The sequence below is a fragment of the Chelonia mydas genome, chromosome 2, assembly GCF_015237465.2.
Source record: "Chelonia mydas isolate rCheMyd1 chromosome 2, rCheMyd1.pri.v2, whole genome shotgun sequence".
NCBI classification, from domain to species: domain Eukaryota; kingdom Metazoa; phylum Chordata; order Testudines; family Cheloniidae; genus Chelonia; species Chelonia mydas.
In genome coordinates, this window is record NC_057850.1 from 72,680,266 (window position 1) to 72,701,014 (window position 20,749).

At 41.2% G+C, this 20,749-nt stretch overlaps 1 protein-coding gene across 2 annotated transcripts in view; it reads right to left on the reverse strand.

Annotated features, from left to right (window-relative positions):
- MAPRE2 (microtubule associated protein RP/EB family member 2) overlaps positions 1-20,749 on the reverse strand; it is a 155,409-nt gene that overhangs the window by 118,471 nt on the left and 16,189 nt on the right. For both annotated transcript variants that reach the window (XM_027821252.3, XM_043539651.1), the window contains exon 2: positions 1,640-1,701. Coding sequence is in view for 1 of the 2 variants with exons in the window: in XM_043539651.1 (XP_043395586.1) it covers positions 1,640-1,701 (62 nt within the window). In the remaining variant the exon portion in view is untranslated. The remainder of the gene's footprint in view (positions 1-1,639; positions 1,702-20,749) is intronic.

Consider the following 20,749-nt stretch of genomic DNA (forward strand, 5'->3'; position numbering starts at 1 on the left):
AGTCTGCAGTTATCCCCTTACAGCTCTCCCCATCACGGTTTCAGTCTTCTCTTTTAACTGCTCCCTCTCCCCAGACCCCCGTCAAACAAGGTTCAGTTCCAATTCTTCATCTCCTAGGAACTGTTCTAACCTAAACCTCTCAACAGATCCCAATTCTCTGCAAATATTCAGGTCTCCCCTCCTGTTGATTTGAGCTAAAAACCCACCAACTGTGCATTTGTAGCACCTTTTTACAAATATGTCTGAGCAGTTTCAAGATATTCAAAACCCTTAATCAACAGTTGACCGATCTCCCTAGTTCCCTTGTGAAAAAAGCCTTAACATTGATTAGAGAGTACAGGAAAAATATGGCTCATCTTTGCTAAAATATACAACATAAATAAAATATTCTAGCAAATGAGACATGCCTTATGCCCCCATCAAAGTCAGACTTTATAAATGGTAACATTGACAGACTTTCAAGCATTGGCAGGAGGGTTCTAAACTAAAAGTTTCTGAGCAGGGATATGTCATTTTATTTATATGTTAAGTGCACAACTACATAAAATATAATGTGTTATAAGATATGCCATACAGTGAACTGTACTCTGTACCTTACCAAGAGAGACTGCATGTGTGCATATACTTTTGACAGCTCCACACCACATGCTAGAAGGTGTTTTTATTTAAAAAAAAGACTATAATATTGTATTCTAGTCTTCCTTTTGGGGAAAGTTTAGAATTCAGGCTGTGTAACAAGACAGACACTTGGCAACCATGATACAAAAAGACAGTTAATATGTGACAATGTTTCTTTTATCAACCACAGTTCAAGTGATCATTTTAAAGACTTTCAAAACATTGCCATCTTGTGGACCTACCTCTAATTGTATCATTGTTCTCTGCTGTTCCTACAGGTGAGCCAAATTATGACTGTGCAAATTGCAATATGACAAATTGGAGGCTGGATAGATTAACCTAGTGTCCAATACACAACTAACTGAAAATTTACAAAGAGATGTTCCTTATCAGATATGTATTAATCATGTACAGTAGCATTTGGTCTAGCTCTTTTTTCCCCCAGTTAAAATTGGAAAAGCTGTATTATTTCACTGGTAGAGCTGCTAACTCAATGAAGTAAAATGGAGCATTGAAGAGAGAGCATAAGACAGTTTTCCACCAGAGTTCCTGAAGCAGGAGAGAAGGACAAGAGACAAGAAAGAGGGGGGGGGGGGGGGGGGGGAGAGAGAGAGAGAGAGAGAGAGAGAGAAAAGGAAAGATAGGGAGAGAAAGAGATTCCTCTCCCACCTTTGGCTTCCCTCTTTATTGATGCCCCCCCGCCCTTTATTCACATTTGCAATATTTCTTCTGGAAGCAGTTGTCATTGGTGCTGCTAGCTGTGAATTTATTACAATTAATTTGTATTGCATGGATACTACCATTTACAAAGGCAACTTGTTCTGACTTGTACCTATTTATTTTTGTATGCTAGGTCTTGCTGCAAAGGAAACTCAGTAACTACTGTATACTGAATGTCACCCAACTGTTGACTTGCTCTTTAAAAATATAAACAAAATCAAAGCAATACCTCATTACTTTTAATGTCAGTCAGAACATACTGTACATTTTATCACGCTACGGAGAGAAATAAAACACTTACTTTGAGCATCCAAGCACTTTCCCTGGTTGCCGGAATGAAGTATTCCTTACAGAAATTTGGTACTAGAAGGAAAACATGACAACAATTAGCTCAGCAAGGAAATAGGAAAAAATAATGAATGGTCTTTGTCTATATGGGATATGCAGCGATGCAACAACCATGTCTGTTCTAAAAATGAAACAAGAGGAGAAACCCTTCCTCACAATACCCTAATTCAGCTGAGTTCACACAATAGCACAGTGTCTGGTATAACTGCACAACAGTCATATGTGCCTCCTAGATGGTAGGAAATCTGTTAGGTCTCTTGCACCACCACATTCAGAGTTTATTCATAATCGCAGGTCATATTTCTGCCCCTTAATTTTGCCAGGCTTTTCTAAGCAAGAACATAATCACAGTAAATTTATGAGCATTCCACCAAACTGATCTTCCTGGCTATGACCCACTTAAAAAAAAACAAAACAAAACTATATACAGTACCTCGTGGGTCTATATTCCCTACATTTCACTACATTGCTGTGTTCCACAGCTGTCCATTAGGGGGCTGAGAGGAGAGGTTATGCAGAATGCTGTTAACCAAAGCTGGGTGAATAATGGACTTTTTGGTTCAGTAGCATTCCAAAAAAACAAAAATGAAAAAAATGTTTAACTTTGTGTTGAACCAAAACCAACGTTTTCCAATTTTTTTCAGCCAACTGAAGAGTCGGAAAACACAGAGGAGCCAAACAGAATACTTTGTTCGACCAAACTCAAAATCATGTTTCAATTTTGGGCATTTTAACAAAAGTAAAGGACCACAAGGGCTTGTCTATATGACCAGTTAGTGCATGGAAGCTGGGGTATAAGTTTACCTCACACTAGCCTGCTGCGCACTAACTGTCCATATGACCATGCACTAGTGTGCTTTGATCTATTCCCATTTCAAAGCAGGGTAGATCAAAATGCACTAGGGAACTTTTAGTGTGGACTGTTTGTATGCATCAGGCTAATGTGAGGTAAGTTTACACCCCTGCTTGCCATGCACTAACCATTCATATAGACAAGACCTGTGTTCATAAAACAGAAAAGACAGAGAAGGGAAGGTGCCTCTCTCTTCTGTTGAAGCAATTCCATGTTGCATCAATAGTTAGTCACTGGAGCAGGGTCTTAAACTTGGGTCTCCCAGAGGAGTGCCCTACCACTAGGCTACAGAGTCACTTCTCACTCTTTCCTGGCCCAATGACTATTCATTGTCATCATGAATGACTACGAATGGCAATGAATTCCTGAATAATTTCAAGTCAACCAAAACTGCATTTTTCAGAAAATAAGCTATTTTTCAAAAAAAAAAAAAAAAAAAAAAAAAAAAATCCCCTAGCTCTACTGTTGATGCAATCTGAATCAGGTGGCACCTTTTACACTTGGGCATGTATTTAAGAATTTAATGACTCAGGGATAGGTATTTTCTTTTGAGTTTCGATCCGTGTGTTCTGCTTCTGTGCCTCAGTGGACTGGACGCTTCCCATCCTATTAAGCAGATTTTTTTTTTTCTTCAAGCACTGGGAATTTAATGCTACATGATGCAATCCTTACAACAAATTATAACGCGAAAGACAGGAGCTATGCATGCTAGAAACTTTCCTCTCCTGGCTTTGAATGTCTTCACCACTTTTTCCAAAAAGAAAACAGGATATAAAAACAATTTTGAGCAATTGGAAGGGAATTTTAAAGGGGCCAAAAGTGTCTGACAGTCACTGTTTGCACAATGAATGAATGACTACCCCAGCCACAACAGGTTGCATAAATGGATAAATTCAGGGTATGTCTCACTGCAACAAAAAGATGTGATTGCGGCATGTGTAGACATACCTAAACTAGTTGTGATCTACAGTAGAACCTCAGAGTCACAAACACCAGAGTTACGAACTGACCGGTCAGCTACGCACGTCATTTGGAAACAGAAGTATACAATCAGCAACAGCAGAACCAAAAATACAAATACAGTACTGTGTTAAATGGAAACTACTAAAAAAATAAAGGGAAATTAAAAAAAAAAGATTTGACAAGGTCAGGAAACTGTTTCTGTGCTTGTTTCATTTAAATTAAGATGGTTAAAAGCAGCATTTTTGTTCTGCATCGTAAAGTTTCAAAGCTGTATTAAGTTACTGTTCAACTGTAAACTTTTGAAAGAACAGCCATAACGTTTTGTTCAGAGTTACAAACATTTCAGAGTTCTGAATGACCTCCATTCGCGAGGTGATCGTAACTCTGAGGTTCTACTGTAATTAGCTAGCTCAAGTAACAATAGCAGTGAAGCTGCAGCAGCATGTGCAGCTGCATTGGCTACACCGGCTTGCCAAGGTACCCTGGTTACATCCTTGAGCAGCCATCCCCTGTCCTGACGTGGTTTCATTGCTATTGTTACTGAAGGTGGCTTTGATGAAAGCTAGCCTGAGTAGGTCTATATGTGCTGCAATCAGACTTTTGACAGCAGTGTGGACATACCCTCAGTCATAGCCATAAAGTGTGAACTAGCAAACAAACATACTGCTGTATGGGATCATTTTGCTGGCTACAAGATAGTCCAATTAATCTTCACCAGTTTATCTCAAAACTACATATATTATGGGAGCAGAGTTCTGCACAGATAGAATAGCACCAGCAATTGTAAGATGGAGCTGAATTCAGTGTTCCCTTCAATTCCAAAAAACCCAAAGGTATCCTTCTTGACTCAGATCAATTCACAGAAGAGACACTGACAGAGTACACATCTGAAAATTCCAACAAGCATGTGGCAGATTTTTCATGCCTCTTTATGCCTTAGTAATTTAAAACACATTTTTGATCCAAATCTTTTGATTCTCTTCCCGTGCCTTAATTTCACGTTGCACATTGACATGAACAAAGGCTATAGGCTGCTAAAAGTTTTCCTTCCCTTGTTCACAAAGCCACCAATAAATCTTCTGAGTGATCAAAAAGAAAAGTGTTACACTATTAAAACAGTCTTGTCCCGCTGAATGACTTAATAGGCACAGAAGGAGGACAAACATGCACTGTTCCTCACAAGTGGCTAGGATACGCTCACAGCCCTTACCTCTAAGAGGCATCAGATTTCATCCCCACAGAGCAGCCAGCCAGCTCTACCCCTTGGAATATAATTCTCTTTTGCTGAGCTCCTCCAAGATGGAGATGCATATAGAGATAATACATGGATCAAAGACCTTGGCAACTATGAATGAAGATCACTTCTGCGCTCTCATGAAGGCCTAATTCCCTTCCAATGCTTTATAAGCTTCCTACCTCTTTCTGTAAAGGCTTTATGACACCAGCTGGGAGGGTGCCATAGATCTGGCTTCAGAGTCAGTTAATATAATTTCTGTTACTATTAGTATGAGAAGTACTGCCAGCCAGTACACTAAGTATCTATGTAAATAGTAGGTCTAACAGTAGTAATTGAGTAGATGAGATTTACAAAGTGTGTCCATTTTGCATTATTGTTAATATATAATTTGATAGCACAGGCTGCCATACTTTGTGGAACTGTTATTTCTTCCAGCGGTTTCTTCCCTTTGCCACTTTAGTAGGCAATGCTACTTTTTGATCATGAGAACAAGTCTCTCCTCTCTTTTTGTTTGGTAGAGAGAAGTAGAAAATGTCTGCGTTTCAGTTGCTCCTGTCACACTGATTAAAGTCTTTCCTACTGGCATTTTCAATGTGTCTGATATCTGCTGGCTTCTACATCTTGTGTGCAATCACTGAAGGAGTATGTTAAGCATCTGTCTGTAATAGTCGGCTAGTCTGGTGCTCCTGCATGTTTTGATCTGTTTTTACCAGTAGGCTGTCTGTTTTTAGAGTTAGGTGTAGTAATTGAGTATGAATGAAGTTGATCAGATTTCTGGGTCATGCATTAGTGCTGCTCACCAACTTTACGTATTACTTCAGAACCCAAGCCCATGTCATCGCACCACGCTGGTGCTCCATGCATGGAACAACGAAGCAAGAAGCGTGGGATCCGAACCCACATATTCCACTGAGGAGTGCACTGAGCTACTACTTTGAGGCTGAACTGAAGCTATATTGTAAACTCAAAACCAAAAGTGACTAGACTTAATCATTTCCTATTAAACTGTTAGAGGGGTTAAAATTTTGAAAAGTAACCATGACCATTGCACAGGACAGGACTTGGAGATTACTGACAAGGTGGGGTTAATGGCATGAGGCACATCAATAACTAGGAAATAACCTGCACTTCTTTTATTAGAGGATGGCTGGCAGTAACTGCTATATCTAAGGATACCATTTCCATTATATGCCCCTTTGCACATACTCAGCTTTACAGCACAGTTTTGCTGCTGAAACTTCTCAAGCTCTCTCTCTGCCATAAGTAGCTTTTTTTTTTTAATATATAAAAACAGTTTAGGCAAAATTCTGTAGGTTTTTAGTTTGGCAAGGTAAAAAAATACTCAGTTTTTCCCATTTAAGAAATTCTACAGACACTTCTTTAAGTCACGACTATAGCAAAAACTACTACAGTTAGAAACTTAACATGAGGAGAGCCTAATGAGAATTAGCAGTTCATGGCTTTGACGTTACCAAAGTTATAATCCTTCAGAAATCGGTTACTGAATATTGAATGATGGAAAATTTTGTTAAAAGATGTGCTGTATTCTTGGAGATGCATTGTAAATTAATTCACAGCAAATAGTGTGCAACTTTCAAAATCATTTTGATAGATACATTTTAAATGTTCCTGTCTTTAGAATTACTGGCCTTATTGAAGCCAATCAGTTTGGTAGACTTAAAAGCAGTTCTTTAAGTATTTGTAAGCAATTCCTTCAGTCACCTAAACTCGTACACGTCCATATATATCATAACATGCACAGGCTAGGAACATGCATAAGTTTAGTTTGCAATTTTAAGATACTAGGCCAATTTTTCCACCAATGACTGCATATTAAGATTACAAGTATGTAGTTTACTGGTAACAATAAAAAGCACTAACTGGCTTTGGCTGTCTGGTATGTTATGGAACTGGGGACTTATTTTGAAGAATGTTTTAAAATTAGTTAATGCGACATTAGGGTTGCATAGTTAAGCACTTGAAAAAAATCAAATAGGCAAGTGTGGTCCTAAAGAGTGACTATGTAAAAATGCCACCATTGTACTCCAGAGAGCTGCCCACTATCTGCATCTGGAATCATCTTATCAACCCAGTAGATGGTCTTCTGGTTAAGGCACTAGACTGATACTCAGGACATCTGGATTCTATTGCCACCTCTGCCTCAGTCTTCCTGTGCAAACTCTGTGCCTCAGTTTTCCCATCCAATAATGGGATTACTTCCCTACCTCACATGGATATTGTGAAGATAATTAATTAATGTTTGGGGGATGCTGAGATACCAGGTAAGAGCTATAGAAAATAAACTTGCATTCCTCTTGGTAGCACTGCTGAGATAACAGCAAAGAGTATGAGCAGGATACTATTCCTTCTTGTGTATAAGAAGTATTGGTTACTTACTTGCAAACAATTACACATGTACAAAGCCACTAAAGACAGACACCACAGATGTCAGAGGACTTAATTTGAAGACAGTAAGTTTGCACAGGTGTGACTGAGGTCATAGGATGGTCCAGTAGTTAGAGTGCTCACCTGAGACTCTGTGACCTGCTTTTGCCACAAACTTCCTGCGTGACCTTGGGAAAGACCTTTAGTCTCTCTGTGCCTCAGTTCCCCATCTGTAAAATGGGAATAACAGCACTTCCCTACCTTACAGGCATTTTGTGAGTATAACTACACTGAAGATTGACATGTGCTTAAACACTAGGAGGTTACACACTTAGTAGCGTCTGTTGGCTGAGCTTACTGCAGGGGCATCTTGCATCCCTCCATTCTTCCCCGGCCCCCCAGCCCCAACTCCCTTTGTGCCACCCTCACATGCCCCTCTCTTTCAGATACTTTCAGCAGCTCCCCCCCAATCTTCCCCCACTGAGGGCTCTGTGTGTCCCCCATTCTCCCGCCATGTCAGCTGTTCTGAGTATTCATTCTCACTCCCCCTCCCCCATTCACCCCTCCCTCCCATGGCAGGCATTCCCTCACTCCTATATCAGGGTCCCCCAATCTCCCACACCAGGTGTTCTGGGTGCCCCACAATTTCCCCCTCCCCCCATACCAGGGTCCCCATTCTTTCCTCCATGCCATGGGCTATGTGCATGTCCCCATTCTCCCTTTCCATCCATGCCCTCTGAAATTCCCCATTTCCCCCCATTATTATGGGAGATAAGTCATTCAGGGAGTCAACACAGTAAACTGTATTGGTAGGATAAGCAGAGATGAGATTGGGTGTTCTGCTGGAAGACAAAGTATGCCATCAACCAATAGATTGCAAAGGTGCTCAAGCCAGCGGCTGGGTGAAAGAGCTGGCATGAATTTCATGTGTCCACCATTTTCTCCCTTTTTGGTTTTCCAATTTTTCCTAAAAACAATAGGGTTCTGGCCATTGATGCAGGGGTACCAGGGGCCATGGCCCCATCACTTTTAAAAATGAGGGCTATGCCATCCCAATTTTTAACAGTGGTAAGGGTGAGCAATGGGGGGAGGGGCAGAGAGGAGCGAGCAGGAGGTGGGGTTTTGGGTGGAAGAGGCAGTGGGGGGCAGAGCCTCAGGGAGAAGGGGAGGCATGGGGGCAGGGCCACAGATCAGGCACAGGTGGCCCCCCCCACACACTTTTAGGGGTCGCCCGCCATTCCTGCATTGATGCAGAGAACATTCTCTGAAGTTTTGGAATGGATTAGGTCTGGCATTCAAAAATGCTTGCATGACAGACACATGTGCTGGCAAACTGAGTGTCAGGTCTTCACAAACTTGGCCACTTACATTATGTGGCCCCCTATTATTGTACGGAACAGAGTCATACTTTGGCCGGCAGAACCTGCTATACTAGAAGAAAACTCAGCTCAACTCTCCAGATCTCAGACCAAGTTTGGAGACCTGGGAGCTAGAAAATATATATTTACTTGAGACTATTAATAGACAAACATGGAACGCCACAATGCCATTTACAGAGTCACTTTTCAGATTAGAATCATACTTTAAGGTTAAACGTGTAGCTTTATTCCACTCCTTTACAATTACCATATATCACTGTTTCCCAAACTTGGGACGCTGCTTGTTCAGGGAAAGCCCCTGGCAGGCCCAGCCGATTTGTTTACCTGCCGCATCCACGGGTTTGGCTGATCGCGGCTCCCACTGGCCGTGGTTCACTGTGCCGGCCAATGGGGGCTGCAGGAAGTGGCAGCCAGTACATCCCTCGGCCCGTGCCACTTCCTGCAGCTTTCATCATTGTGCCTTTCTAATGCAACCCTTCCACTGCACATCTATGTTTCTCTTCAGAGTTCACTGAATTTCTAGACTTGCCAGTTTTTTTACAACCAGAAAATAGCACTGCCCCTTTAGCCCAAGTGATTAACCAAAACTCAGGGCCTTGCAAGGTTGTTACTGTTAGGAAAAAGAATTGATTATATAAATCAGGTATATTTTTGCTGTAATCTTGTTTATTTACAAAGTCCTGTTTCCATGAACATAGTAGAACAAACAGTAGCAGGCAGTTTCCTTGCTCAAAAATCTGTCTGTTTGCCACTCCAATGAGTTGGGTGCCTAAAGACCTGCCCCCGGGCTGATTGACCTCTATGTCACAATGATGACCTTTCTAGCATCTGAAAGACGGTATAAAAAGAGATGTGACATCACGACTAGGCCTCCCTCCCTTCCCCCCCAACCCCAATCTCAACATCTGAAAGAAAAAGTCTTTGAACTGGGGAAGAGTGGTCTGAGGCTGGAAGGGTGTCTAGTCTGTATATTGAGGAACTGTAACCTGCTTATACCACCTGTTAGGGTGAAACACTGAGTTTGTTTTAGTTTGGAAAAGAGAAGACTGAGGGGGGACATGACAAATTTTCGAGTACATAAAAGGTTGTTGCAAGAAGAAGGGAGAAAAATTGTTCTCCTTAACCTCTGAGACTTGGACAAGAAGCAATAGGCTTAAATTGCAGCAAGGGTGGTTTAGGTTGGACATTACAAAAAAATTCCTGTCAGGGTAGTTAAATACTGGAATAAATTGCCCAGGGATGCTGTGGAATCTCCATCATTGTCTAATCTGCTCTTAAAAATCTCCAATCTGTCAAGGGTGGTCTAGATAATACTTAGTCCTGCCATGAGTGCAGGGGACTGGACTAGAGGACCTCTCAAGATCCCTTCCAGTTCTTCAATTTTATGATTGCTTGATTCAAGTTTTGCTTAGTCTGTTAAAGTTAGAATTTAGACTGGTGTTTATATTTTATTTCTTAGGTAACCAATTTTGATCTCTATGCCTGCTACTTATAGTCACTTAAAATCTATACATCTTTCTGTAGTTAATAAATAAGTTTTATGCTTTGGTTAAATTGCTATGGGAATCTCAGCTCCAATTACAATGGCTGGTGCATGTCTACTTTCCTATGAAGAGGCCAACTAGATAGTGAGCTTACACTGGCCAGTGCAAAGATAGTACAGCTCTGGGGTGTAGAGCTGGAGTTGGGGGGGAATTGGCTGAAGCCTCTCTATTGATGGTTCATGAGTGGCTGGGAGATCAATCACGTAACTCAGTTGGATGTACTCCTGCCTGTGGATGTCTGTGTAAGTGCAGTGCCTGTCAGAGGCTTCAGAGTAGCAGCCATGTTAGTCTGTATTCGCAAAAAGAACAGAACAGGAGTACTTGTGGCACCTTAGAGACTAACACGCTTATTTGAGCATAAGCTTTCATGAGCTACAGCTCACTTCATCGGACGCATTCAGTGGAAAATACAGTGAGGAGATTTATATACACATTGAGAACATGAAACAAAAAGGTTTTTTTCCCCCCCGCTCTCCTGCTGGTAATAGCTCACCTTAAGTGATCACTCTGGTTACAGTGTGTATGGTAACACCCATTGTTTCATGTTCTCTCTGTATATACATCTCCCCACTGTATTTTTCACTGAATGCATCCGATGAAGTGAGCTGTAGCTCACAAAAGCTTATGCTCAAATAAATTTGTTAGTCTCTAAGGTGCCACAAGTACTCCTTTTCTTTCTGTCAGAGGCTTGTAGCTTGACATCATCACCACAATGTGAGAGGCAGCCCAGGCTGGTGGGTTTGGAAGGTTCAGTGGTCCCGCAGTCCAGGTTGCATCCTGGGAACCCCATCACATACGCATAGCACAGTTTGGGAACATGCTCCAGAAAATGCAGCCTTATTTTTTTTCTTCTTGATTGGGAATGCTCAAACAAGCTGCAAATGCCTTATACGTACCAGTGCCATCATTTTGCCTCAACATGTCAGTCTATTCCTCCTCAATAGAAACTGTCAGTTCCAACACTCCACTACTAAAACATTTATGGGTTGTCAGCATTCACCTCTCCAGTTCACATGACAAAAAACATGTGAACTTGAATTTCCAGAATACAAAAAACCCACTACGCTAAGATTTTGAATGATAAGATACTTCATGTATCTCAGAATAGGAAAGGATACATGAAGCCCCATAAGACTTACTTCTAATAAACAGTAACTTACCTTCAGAAAAAGCATACTGTTTTCATTCATATATTCCTTCTCTTACATCAGTAAAATAGAGACCCATGTTTTAATATGACGATTCCAACAGTGTCACTATTTGCAGAGTTAGATCCTCTTCCTTGCTGCCCACATGGCACGTATGAAATACACATTGATATCAAAGTAGTTCTCTGTTAGTAGTAGAAAAAGTCCAATAAATTTAGGAACTTAAGTTGATGCTTCTCCTTTTTAAAACTGATTCTGTACGTTTGGAAATGCAAGCCACAGATTTTCGTCATCTGAGTGGAGAGTCCGTTCCAGAATATGAACATCTATCTGGTAACATGCATGAAGCACAGATATCAAGTGACGCCACAGTGAGAGGATCCATCTCTGGAAACCACACTTATATTTATATATTTTCACCCATTTGGTTGTTACTTTTCAGAGCTCAGGAATATGCGCATTATAAAATGCTATAAAAACTCTGTCAACTGGTCTTTAATAGCTCTCCAGGCCATGATATGTTGTCTCCATGTTTCTTGTCTTCAGAACACTTCACCAGCACTCAGCTTGGCTGAGCTCTCATCTCCCATTAATTTCATTGGGTTCTCAACATCTTGCAGGATGAGTCCCTATATGATTTGCTCAGCACCATGTGCAAGTTAGCTTTAGAGCTGAAATTAGGATTGAGTCCCTCTTTCAGGCTCCTGCTTTGAGCACAGGTTGTCCAACTTTCCTAGGACTTCAATTTTTATAATGTGGTTATTAACTATTTGCATGCCAACGTGACTAAAAGATTTGTAGATATCAAATCTACTGTGTATATAGCAAGTGGATTGGGGTCTCCATCTCATTGTCTATGTGCATCTGGTACGATACCCTTTTTTTAATTCTACCAGTTTGGTTGCAAAACTATCATGAAGCATTTTTCTTTAATTTGTGTAAAACCTCTGATAACAAAGACAATCACTGCATAACATATTCCTCCTCACAGGTATTATTTTGTAAATGAATATATGTTTAAGCCTCATGGGGTTATCCATCCACTATTGGGGTGAAACAGTGAGGCAAACAGTGACAGTAGCAACTAGGTCTGAAAGGATATTATAAGGTTTGCTTTATTAAAAAAAGTGAGGCCTAAAAATTAAAGTGTTGCTTTAAATAAAGTTTTCTTGCATAATATACAATGCTAGCTTATTTCTGTGAGTTTTTATATGGTGCTCATCACCATAGTTCCAAAGCACTTAATTATGGCAAATTATCCTCTTATTCACCCGTTAATAAAAGAATCTAAAGGTTGGCAAAGAACTTTCAGAAACTCTTGTGTTTTCCTCAGAAGTACTGAAATATTGGAAGACCCTATTGCATTCATGCTTCCAAGGACTTGCCACCATACAGCCGATATAGTTAAAATGTGATTATGTCATTCTTCAGTGAGAAACAGCACAATAACTGAACCACGTTATATGCTAGAATATGAAGGTGAATGCACAGAACAAAAATATGACTGATTAATTATAGGGAATTAGACGAGTACAACTATATCTATGAAAAAGAAGGGACTGCTGAGATACTTGAAGGTATTAAGGTTTCTAGGTGTATTACTTGACACTCTCTTAGCTGTTTGTACAGTCCATGTAATTTCTTCCACCCTGCTCTTCCAAAATCCGCAAATAAGCCTTTAAATTGAAAGTTAGAACTATTAGGAGATCTAGTCTATCCCACTCCCAGTACAAGAAAATTGCTTCTCTGAAACAAAGGCCCATCAGTCAAGATCAGGAGCCACCCAACAATAAACCAGTCAACATGAGAGCCATGGTGAAAAAGAAATGTTCATAACAGATTCCAGCTTCAATGGGATATCAAACGTTAAGGAACAGTTTCTGATGCTCACTGTCAGAAAGAGTAACAGGCTCCGATGATACTAACTAAGCAATAAGGTCCTAAGCACTGTGAGCAATCTAGGCCCAAGCTAAAAGGAGTTTAAAATTATTTAAAATATCCTGAGAGAGTCCCTTAAAGGACTGCTGGAGTATGGGGTAATTAAACTCAGACTCCACCAGGCAACATAGTTTCAAATGACCATTACATTTATGAAATATTCTGGTCAGTCTGCTTCTCATGTAAACCAGCTTGTGTAACAAGTCATACCAAGTCTACAAGTGACAGATTGCAAATAGACATTAACATCTTAGGTTGGAAACTACTTATAATAAAAAATGCCTTATCTGAGCTCTCAATCCCTAGACAGGGTAGGGGAAGGAGACGTTAATGTGAGAAGAGATATTTCTCAAGGATATACGATAAGGTCAAGAACTAATCTTTGCATTTTTATTTCCTCCATTGAATTGAGTGGAACATAATATGATCTGCAATTCAAGAAGCAAACCCACAAGAAGGTGGTTAGAGTTCTTCTAACTCATTCATAGGGAATACTGAAGAGATCAGCACTCCTTCCAGCCCTTCTGTGTGACTTATTGTTTCGACCAAAAAAAAAAAAAAAAAAAAAAAAAAAGCAGTACCAGTAGCTACTAGTTCCTTTCAAATAAAGACAAATGATAAAGCTACCATCAGTCAGACAAACATTTCTTGTTGTCCAGCAAATCATCAATTCCATAAACCACATAATAAGTTCCCTGTCACTGGAGAACCACATTACAGTATTTCTCTGTCTGACCATGTTCATGTGTCACTTGTAGCCCCTGAACCACAATGAAGAGTTTTACTGCAACAGAGCTGATACATCATTCAAAATATGCAGGTTGTGCATGCGATACTAGTCAAAACGCAACCTTTCGCTAATGTGGCCTTCACATTTTTGACAAATACTCTTCATAGGTGTCTCTGGTTAAGCGACATTTCACCCAAGACCTGGGTGACAGGCTGGCATATCCATTTTTAGCAATTTTTATCCAGTGATATTCAGAGTGGTACTAAATATTCTTACAGACTTGTTTAGCAGTGTTGATGCCCGCTTCCCACAAGATGCTACAAGGCTGAACTTCAGGCCTCTGCTTTGTGATAGGAATATTGGCTTATTTGCATGGCTAGGAGATGGGGGGAAAAAAAGATACTGCCATCAGAATTAAAGTTTTTTTTTTTAAACAACCCCAATTCTAGTGCCAGTCTGCAACACCACAAGAGAGGGGGGAGGTTGGCTGACATGTTAAGCTGGCATCAATCTCCATAAATTTCTATGACTGTCTCAATCACTTCTTCAGGGAGAATAAAAATGTCTCCTTAGTTTTTCCTGTTGAGGGATACTCCTTGGTATCTTTGGTTAGATAAACAGGACCCTGAGGTGAGAGCACATCATAAAATAAAAGCCTCTCCAATAAAATGACTGGTCCAATGATGTGATCAGGGAAATGCAACAGCCCCCTTCTCATGCAAGTGTTGTGGGTATAATAGTAGCATAGTGATAGGACCCTTATATGTTTCATACATCGCTAGTTTGAAGCACATGGGAAAAGCTATTATTTTAGGAGAGTTCAGTGAAGCTTGCTCAAGCTTGAATCCAGAACTGGTTTTAGGATCTGTGAAGTTCCTCTGATTTCAGGACCTAGAAATTTGAAAGACTTTAGATTTTACTAAAAAGGAGAATCATTATGTTTCAGTTTGGGTGCCTACATTTAAGCAGACAATTTTTCAGAGGTGCTGCACACTTGCAGCTCCCCTTGAAGTCAGCTCAGCACTTCTGAATATGAGGCTACTGTATTTAGGTGTGGAAATGTGGATTTAGACTGGGCTCTAGGTGGAAAATATTGAGCTAAATTTCTAGTCCTCTTCCTTAGGAAGACAGTGTTGAAAATGTAAAAACACATGTAAAACATTCACAAGGGTTAGAATTTCACCACTACTTCCGCACCTCCCCCACCCCAGAAGATCACGGCATATTACGAGTCCCTTGTGCAGATGTGAACAGGTCTCTTGATTGCTTTGAGGAATTCAGATCAGCTCAGTCAATGGAAGAGATGGAAAAACCACCCAGGTTTCCACAGAAGGCACTAGGGCTGATGCAAGCTCCCCCCCCCCCATCCCCCGCAAGCTTCATGCAGCTGAGCCAGCTCCTATGCTACATATTAATGTTAGTGACTTTGTCCACAGGGAGAGGTTCCTAAATAGTCCACTAGATCACACTGCCTCTCACGCCACGTACAGAAATGAGAGCATGGTATTCCCGTGTTCTAATCTCAGTTCTAACACTGGCTTCCACTGTGAGCTTAGTCAAGCCATTTAATGAGTGTCTCAATTTCCTTAATTCAAAAATGGGGCTAATGCCTACCTCCAGGGTGGCTGTGACAATGTCAGACACTTCAGAGATGAAGTTCACCAGAATGCACACAAAGCCCTCCTGTGGCTAAGGGCCTGGCATACTCCAGACCTCCAGTTCATTTGGGCAATTGTCCCTCAGAATTGTTTTAACGATTGTCAACCATGCATCGACTCCAGCAAAAGCAGCTAGACTCCACTTCTGCACCTGGGGGCTTTGGTATCGGAGGAGTATTAACACACACTTCATAAACATGAATCAAATAAGTTTGGGGTCCATCCCCAGAAATTCTCAATAACCTTTTCTAAAATCTACAGATTGGCCCTGAACAGAGCAGTGTGATCATGATGGATAGAAGTTTCCTTCAATCAAAGGAGAAAGGGGAGTGGGGAGAAAAACTGGCTTGAGGGTCCATCCAAAAACACTAAAGCCAGCTCTCCTTCCTTGGGTCTTCTGATAGCAAAGTATTTATTTTAATGTGAAGGACAGGGTAAATATTAGCATGCAATGTGATTTATTGCGGATTCAAATGTCATTGTTGCCATTTGATAGTGCACATGCAATAAATTACTGTAATCTAAGTTGTCCTGGCTATTTTTTTCACATTTATTACATAGCAAAGCAACAGAACAGTTCTCTTGGGCTTTCCTATAATTACCTTGGAGACTTTTTAGCATCCTGCATGAGAAGGAATCATTCAAACATTAAAGTTGTGTACATATTACAAATATTTAAAGAAAAAAATATATATATAAAATTTCACAAAACATGTACCCTAAAAGCGAGAAGGCATTCAAGGTTTTGAAAAAGATAGACAACGTTTTATTGTTAGACTTCAGTCACAAATATATTATTCTCAAGAGTTCACATGGATAATTTATCAAATAGAATTATAAACTTAAATATAATTTTAAATATTTTAATTTGAAATTGGCTTTTAAGTCTGCTCTTAGCAATGACCATGTTGCTAGCATGTTGAACTCGTAGCAAGGCAGTCTAAAGTCAAGGGTCATAATCCAGTTTCGCTCCTAGATGAACAGCAATTTGGTATTTTTACTTACATGAACATTCCTCAGATGTTAAAATGGAAAAGACTAGTTTAACTTATTTCAATTTCTACATCAGTTCTTACAACTGCCAATATTACAAGTAAGTGTACTATTTAGGCCTAAATTTTCTAAAGTGGTAAGTGATCCTCAAGTACCCAATTTCAGAAAGCTTTAAAGGGGCCTGGTTTTCAGAAAATGCTGAGAAACCATCCTATGAATCACAGAATATTAGGATTGGAAGAGACCTCAGGAGGTCATATAGTCCAACCCCCCTGCTCAAAGCAGGACCAACACCAACTAAATCATCCCAGCCAAGCTTTTGTCAAGCCAGGCCTTAAAAACCTCTATGGATGGAAATTCCACCAGCTCCCTAGGTAACCCATTCCAATGCTTCACCACCCTCCTAGTAAAATAGTTTTTCCTAATATCCAACCTAGACCTGCCACACTGCAACTTGAGACCATTGCTCCTTGTTCTGTCATCTGCCACCACTGAGAACAGCCAAGCTCCATCCTCTTTGGAACCCCCCTTCAGGTAGTTGAAGGCTGCTATCAGATCACCCCTCACTCTTCTCTTCTGCAGACTAAATGAGCCCGGTTCCCTCAGCCTCTCCTCATAAGTCATGTCACCCAGCCCCCTAATCATTTTTGTTGCCTTCCACTGGACTCTCTCCAATTTGTGCACATCCTTTCTGTAGTGGGGGGGCCCAAAACTGGACGCAGTACTCCAGATGTGGCCTCATCAATGCCGAATAGAGGGGAACAATCACTTCCCTTGATCTGCTGGCAATACTCCTACTAATGCAGCCCAATATGCCGTTGGCCTTCTTGGCAACAAAGGCACACTGTTGACTTATATCCAGCTTCTCGTCCACTGTAATCCTCAGGTCGTTTTCTGCAGAACTGTTCCTTAGCAAGTTGGTCCCCAGCCTGTAACGGTGCATGGGATTCTTCTGTCCTAAGTGCAGGACTCTGCACTTGTCCTTGCTGAACCTCAGATTTCTTTTGGATCAATCCTCCAATTTGTCTAGGTCACTCTGGACCCTATACCTACCCATCAGCATATCTATCTTTCCCCCCAGCTTAGTGTCATCTGCGAATGTATTGAGGGTGCAATCCATCCTATCATCCAGATCATTAATGAAGATGTTGAACAAAACCGGCCCCAGGTCCGACCCCGGAGAACTCTCCTTGAAGATCAAGCTGAGCATCCAAAAACAGAGGCACCCAAAATTAACTTGTCACTGTTGAAAATTTAGTCCTATATCAATTTACAGAGCATGTATTGGAAGGCATCTAAGCACTGACTAAAATCAAATACAATGCAATTAGAAATGCCCACAAACAACCTAGCTGCATTGTCCAAGAATATCAAGACAGCTGGTATAAGAACAAAGCCAACAGAGCTCATCTGCATGGGATTGTTATGCTATTAGACTGATATGCTACCTTCCCAGCTATTGACATTTTATTATTACAACATTGTTCATCAGCCTTCAGAATATATATTAATATTGATGGTAGGGGACAATACTGGCCACATAATTTAAGTTAAACACACTACAAGTTTAATGATGGCATAACTGAAAAAAAATGCATCATCAGTAAGGTGGATAATGATTTCATTGCATGGTGGGGGCTGTTGTGTGGCTCGTTGGTAAAGGTGTGTTCCCCTTTAAGGGCTAGAGAGCCAGAGTGTGACATGCTGCAGCAGCTTCATACCCATCTCCCCCAGGGGTGACCAGAAAAGTGGGCACACTATTTAGGTCCATGCTGGTGAAGGAAAAGTCCTTTTACCTGGCCCATGCAGAGCAGCATCCTCCCTCCCAGGTTTGTCATGATTTGCTGAAGGCATTACAATAGTTGCTCCTTTAAGGGAGGGGCTAGGAAGGAATTTTTCCCGTCACTGACAGATTGGCCAAGGTGAGGAGGGTTTTTTTCCTGCCTTCTCCACAGAAAGTTGAGGGCTTAGTGGGGGCAGACATGAAATGGGGGTAGGCTATGATGTTGCCACTCATTACATAAGCACGGGGTGGCTATCCAGTGCACATGCTCCAAAGGAAAGGGACAGGGTGATCAGATAAAATGGATTGGTAGAGGATTTAAAGGAGGTATTTTTTAAAGGCACAGAAACGGGTGATTCAGGGCTCCTATGACTGGTATAATAGGGAGTCAACCCCCTGCTCCTTTATAGCTCCCCCTTAACCCTCATTAGGGGAGAGGGGCGTCAAGGTCCCAGCAGCAGGACTAGGATGGGTAAAGAGGGAGGTCTGACGCCAGTACCCCCGCAACCCCTGGGTATATGTAAACGATTATGACATTATCTTCACTGCACAATATTCTATCCATCAGATACTCCCAAGCATTTAGGAACAAAGTTGTGGCCTCGTCAAACCACATCCAGTGTCTCCTGTCCTTCTGGCATAGCCAGACAAATGTGTTAGTTCAATTACTACAGTCAAGAAATGTGCTTATTTTCTCAAAGCCGCTTGTTTTCTCAAATCTACACCAACTAAAAACCTGTCAGTCAATGTCACCAAACCACAGCATCTGAGTTTGTAAAGAGGACTTATGACCTTTAGAATTAAGTAAACCAATTCACAGGTCTATCTACACTTTGAAAATGGCTATCCTATCTTTGTGGATAACCACCAACCATTTAAAAAACCCTTCTGTTTATTTTTCTAATGCCCAATAATATGCTAGGAACTTAGCAGGACAAGTAAAAGACAGGTCTATTTGCTAAAATGCTTACAATATAGATTTCATAATTTTACCAGGGCTTTGGAGCTGTGCTCCGGCTCCACTCCAGGCAAAAACCTGCAGCTCCGCTGCTCCGTGCTCCAGCTCCGGGCTCCACTCCAAAGCCCTGAATTCTACAAACCAGCGTAATGACTGACAAAAATACAAACCCTACTTCTACTTCTTCCAAAGCGGCAACTCACAAAGGAAAACAAAAATAAATAATTGATTACTCTTCGAGTCTGTCACCTATTTAAAAAAAGAGCACACTACAAGCAAACCCACTGCAAATGTTAGTGAGGCAAATGTTCAGATATGCTTGTTAACCTTTCTTCCAAAAGTTCCCGTGGTATAAATATTCTATGTAATGGTGGTCAATGGAATACCAGTGGGGTGACCAAATTTTTCTAGCAAAAAGCCAATACATCTAAACATTCATAGATTCACACTTCAGGCTGGGAAACGTAATTCCCATCTTCAGGAGACATACCCATTCTAGTTTGCTAAAAACAGAGTGTAGTTACAGTGGGAGGGGTTAGCTGTCCCAAGCGTGTGCCTGTCTGAGACTCAAGGTACATACTCAGGCAGCTAGCCCCTCCCACTGCTGGTGCCACCACTCTGGTTTTAGCACACTAGCTTGATGAATGCAGGTATGTCTCCCTTGAGCTGGGAATTATAGCCCCAGCCTGAAGAGTGGAGACACCCCTGGATTATAAAGCCAGAAGGGACTAATGTGATCATCTGTTCTGATGACCTTCTGTAAAGCACAGGACTTCTCCAAAATAATTCCTGTTTGAACTAGTGCATATATTTTGGAAAAGCAACCAGTCTTGATTTAAAAATTACCAGTAATAAAGAAACCACCACAACCCTTGGTAAGTTGTTCCACTGGTTAATTATACTCATTGTTAAAAAGCTGCATCCTACTTCCAGCCTGAATTTGGTTCGCTTCAGCTTTCAGCCACTTGCTCATTAGACCTTTGTCTGCTCGATTGAATAGCCCCTTATCATAGTGGTACTTACAGACTAATCAAGTCACCCCCTCCCCTTCTCTTTGTTAAACTACACTTTGTTGTGGTGCACAGAAGAAGGCTTTGGTATCTAGGAGAGGGTTGGTTCTGGTAGCTGAGCAGCACAAGGGGTTCTGCAACTGAAGCCCAGAGACTTGTTCTGGGCGTGGGTGAAAATGTTTTCCAGCTAGGATAAGAGAAGATGCTTTTTGGCCAGGTTCTGTCATCTTAGGAGGAAACGTTGCTGATCACTGGAGGTTGCAGGAAGGTTTAGAAGCTGGGGCGATGGTTGGGGTACTAGTCAGTGGGGTGTCTGGGAATGTTTAGTAGTGCTGGTCACTGATGGGGGGAGGTAGAAGGATTTATCAGCTAGAGCAGGTCAAGTTGAGGGTACTTATGTGGAGATTGCAGGAAAGTTTTGTGGTCAGAGCAGGGTAGGGGTATTTTTCACTGGTAGGTACAAGTGAAGTCAGGGACTGGGAGA